The 4,104-nt window shown below is 47.4% G+C and overlaps 1 protein-coding gene across 4 annotated transcripts; it reads left to right on the top strand.

Annotated features, from left to right (window-relative positions):
• Nucleotides 1-136: 136 nt before the first annotated feature.
• On the top strand, nt 137-3,424 carry PIGW (phosphatidylinositol glycan anchor biosynthesis class W). 4 transcript variants are annotated; one of them, XM_054708980.1, is made up of 2 exons: nt 137-236; nt 1,519-3,424. In XM_054708980.1, exon 2 carries the CDS (start codon nt 1,531-1,533, stop codon nt 3,037-3,039), a length of 1,509 nt encoding a protein of 502 aa, XP_054564955.1. In that variant the 5' UTR covers nt 137-236; nt 1,519-1,530; the 3' UTR covers nt 3,040-3,424. The 4 variants fall into 4 exon arrangements, with proteins under 4 accessions (XP_054564955.1, XP_028013339.2, XP_054564954.1 ...); XM_028157538.2 differs by lacking the exon at nt 137-236 and adding an exon at nt 590-728; XM_054708979.1 differs by lacking the exon at nt 137-236 and adding an exon at nt 590-785.
• The last annotated feature ends 680 nt before the right edge of the window (nt 3,425-4,104 follow it).

Below are 4,104 nucleotides of genomic sequence, written 5' to 3'. Positions count from 1 at the left end.
GGCGGCGGGAAGAGCCCGAGGAGCGGAGGGAAGAGGAGGGGCGGGGGCGAACCGGAGAGAAAGGCGAGACCGGCTCGCACCCGCCGCAGCCGCTCCGCTCAGTGGCTGGCGGGCCGGCTGGCTCCTCCCCCGGGGCGGGGCGCGCACACGCGGCGCGGGGCGCACGTGGCCTGCTCGCGATGCGGGGACCCGGAGTTGGGGGCTCCACCTGGGACGGGACGCTTTGAGAGTCTGGGGTAAGGCGGGAGTGAAAGGGAGGTTCGGGTCCTGGCGGGAGCGGCGCGGGAGGCAGGGCGTCCTGGCCTCGGGGCCCTCGCAGGGCTGGGAGGGGACGCCACGGCCTAATGTTCGCCGGGGCCTCCGACCCATCACCCTGACCGGCCTCGCCGGGTCTGAGCGGTGGTGCGGCGCCTGGAGCGCCTTTTCCGTTCCGGCTCCTCCGACGGGCCGGCTACGGCCACGACCCGGGCACCCCTGGGCCGGGCACCCCATGCTGCAGCTGGCGAGGAGACCAGCACCACCCAGGGCCGGATGCGCGCGGAATTCGCCGTCCCGGAAGCGCAGAACCCCCCCCCCCCCCTCCGTCGGCCGGAAGCGCGCCTCGGGAGGCGGAAGCTGCCTGTTCCGCCGCGTAGCCCCGCGGGGCCGGCGGAAGCGGGCGGCCTGGCCCACGTAGACAGCCTCCGTCCGGGGAGCGCCGAGACCAACCGGAGCACGGAGCACGGGAGGTACACGGGCCCGACGCGGTGGTGGAAAAGGACTTCTATTTTTAAGCCAGCCGATCGGTTTGTTACCGGCTTAGGCCATCATGAATTCATTTATTCTACATCGTTCTTGTGTGACCAACAAATGTGTTCGTATGTGCCACTTTTCAGACATTGCTGTGTGGCCGAGAGGCGTTTTATTAAACAACCCTGGCATGTGCTATACACCCCTCCCCCCATTGGCATCCATTCTACCTGAGCTATACCTAACGTGAAACTTGGCACTCGGTAAATGTAGGGAGCAGTCTGGGGCTCAGGAGGCCGCCGGAGGACTCAGAGGTGTGTCCTGGAGGCAATACTTTCAGAGAGGCTCTGAACAGAAACCAAGGCCCCAGCTCCCAAGTGTACTTGAATGCCTTCTCCCCCCGTCCTTCCACTCCGTCTGATCTAAGTTATAGCCATTGGTGATGTGTACTCAATTTTCATTACATAATCTTCATGACATGTTTTGTAATAGGAATTTCCATCCGACTGTGAGTTCTTTTTTTTTTATCCCAAATGTACTTTTTTGTGAGTCTGCCTTATACTGAAAATAGCTAAAGCTTTTTAACCAATAATTTCATGCTATTAGTGTAACATTCGTATCCTAATGTATTAGTGTTAGGCTTCTTCCCACAATCCTTGGGAGAGGAGGTCACAAGACCTAGGTTCTACTCTGGAATTTAAGAGAAGAGCAAGTCAGGTACATATATATGCCAATTCCACAAGAACACGGCTTTCCACAAATGCATTCCTTTGCTCTTTGTGAAAACAGGAAGAAGAAAAAATGTCTCAAAAGCAGATGAAGGAAGCTTTTGTTAGTAACCACAATGGAACCAGCGTGCTGGAAGTTACCCAGGGCTTGTGCTTGCCTGTGCTCTGCATCCTGTGCAGAGGACTCCTGATCATTCTCTCACAGCACTTGTGGTCTTCACATACCTGGAGAACTCGATTCTTCATTGACTTTGTTTTCCTAATAGTTCCCGTGGTGACCACTTTGACCATTTTGTCTTCCTTTGTATACCTTGAGCACCTCACTGTAATTCTCTTTGGGGCAGGGCTATTCTATCAAATATACTGCCGGAGAACTTGCTATGCCAAAATGCCCGGCCAGAAAATCCTTCAAAAATTCTTAAAAATTAGTCTAGAATCAGAATACATTCCAGCCATCTCCTGTTTCCGTGTAATTAACAGTGCATTTACTGCTGTTGCCATTTTGGCTGTGGACTTCCCACTTTTCCCCAGAAGATTTGCCAAAACTGAGCTCTATGGGACAGGAGCAATGGATTTTGGAGTAGGGGGCTTTGTTTTTGGAACTGCAATGGTTTGTCCAGAGATTAGGAGAAAATGTATGGAAGGGTCCAGATTTGATCGTTTTACAAAGTCATTGTACTCTGTTTGGCCATTAGTTCTTCTAGGAGTAGGACGATTAATCATTATAAAATCCATAGGCTATCAGGAACATGTAACTGAGTATGGAGTTCACTGGAACTTTTTTTTTACCTTAATAGTTGTGAAGTTGATAACATCACTGCTTTTGATGTTTTTCCCCCCCAATAAATCCTGGATTGTGGCCATTGCCATTACTGTATTATACCAGCTAGCCCTTGACTTGACCCCATTGAAAAGGTTAATTTTGTATGGCACTGATGGCAGTGGCACAAGGGTTGGTTTATTAAATGCCAACCGAGAAGGAATAATGTCTACCTTGGGGTATGTGGCAATACATATGGCTGGTGTGCAAACAGGGTCATATGTGCTTAAAAAAAGGTCACATATCAAAGACTGGATAAAAGTAGCATATTGTATTCTACTATTAGCTATTAGCCTCTTTGTATCTCTTTACATAGTCCAGGTAAATGTAGAAGCAGCATCTAGAAGAATGGCCAATTTAGCCTTTTGTATTTGGATAGTTGCTTCTAGCTTGATCCTCCTTAGTAGCTTATTACTGGGTGATATAATTTTGAGTTTTGCAAAATTTCTAATTCAAGGGGCTCTAGTACCATGTTCTTGGAAACTTATCCAGTCTCCTGCTACAAGTAAAAAGCGTTCAGAATCTCTAGTCTCTGAAGCTGAAAGAAAGAAACCCAGTCTTTGTTTAATCACAGCTATAAACAGAAACCAGTTGATTTTTTTCTTGCTGTCAAATATAACAACTGGCCTAATCAACCTGTTGGTAGATACATTGCACAGCAGTACCCTGTGGGCCTTCTTTGTGCTCAATCTTTATATGTTTACCAACTGTTTAATTATATATATACTACACTTGCAAGATAAGACTATAAAATTTTGGTGATCAATAGGGGTTGGATGTGTGTGTTTGATGAGGAATTAATGAGGAATAAATAGTAAATGTGAAGAAAAAGAGCTTTTGGCAATCCAGTGTTAACTATATTTTATTATAAAATTAAGAGTTTCAGTCCTCTATAAGAGTAGTGAGGCTTAATATTTTAATGTATTTCTACACTATGTAAAACAAACCAGTGGAGAAGAAATGAAACCTTATGACTCGTTAGAATATTAAATTTCAGTATTTTAAAGAAACTATTGTATTTATAGTTGTGACACTGGAAGATTGGAGGATGGGGAGGAAGGTTTTTACTTTAGCTTGTATCACCTTATATCATCTGTATTTTTTATTGTATGTATTTTGTAATCTTTACATTAAAACATAGAGTGAACTGTGGAATTGTCAACACTTTTTTACTGCTCAATTTTAATCTATATATATAAAAGGCTAAGTGTCTGTCTGTTCGACTGGTAGCTATGATGTGACTGACTCCCAGGGGGCAGATGCTCCAACCAGTAAGTTAGCTTGCTGCTGGGGTCTGGCTGATTGGGACTGGGCAAGACGGTCCAGACACGCCCTGGAGCCAACCTCCCATGGTCCCTCCCTGGCCTCTAAAATATTTCTTCTAATTAATGTCTTTTCAATGTGCACGAATTTGTGCACTGGGCCTCTAGTTTAAAAATAAACAGCACCATGGACCAGGCGCTGACGAACCAACACTCGGCTTCCCCCAAGTGGGACACAGGCCTCGCCACCACCCCAGGAATGACACCCCACCAATCGCAGCCAACGCTTGCACCCATGGCGCAAAATGCGGCCCACAGCCCAGCCCCAAAACAGTGGCTGTGAGTGCCAGGTAATGACATCACGTAGCAACACCTGGCTTCCTCTCCCTAGTGACTAGCATCCTTGTAGTTTCTTCAGCCCAGGAACCTGACTTGCTTTATAGCCAGGTGCAAACATTTTACAGTTGAACCAAATGTTTGTAAAGTGTTTTCCTGTGCCTCATCTTGATCCTCACAGAAGTTCTGGAATAGGTAAATAGGAGACTTGGTAGAATCCTATTTTCAT

The sequence above is a fragment of the Eptesicus fuscus genome, chromosome 20, assembly GCF_027574615.1.
Source record: "Eptesicus fuscus isolate TK198812 chromosome 20, DD_ASM_mEF_20220401, whole genome shotgun sequence".
Lineage (NCBI taxonomy): Eukaryota > Metazoa > Chordata > Mammalia > Chiroptera > Vespertilionidae > Eptesicus > Eptesicus fuscus.
The sequence above is the reverse complement of the archived record's forward strand: the minus strand, read 5'-3'. Positions and strand labels throughout refer to the sequence as shown.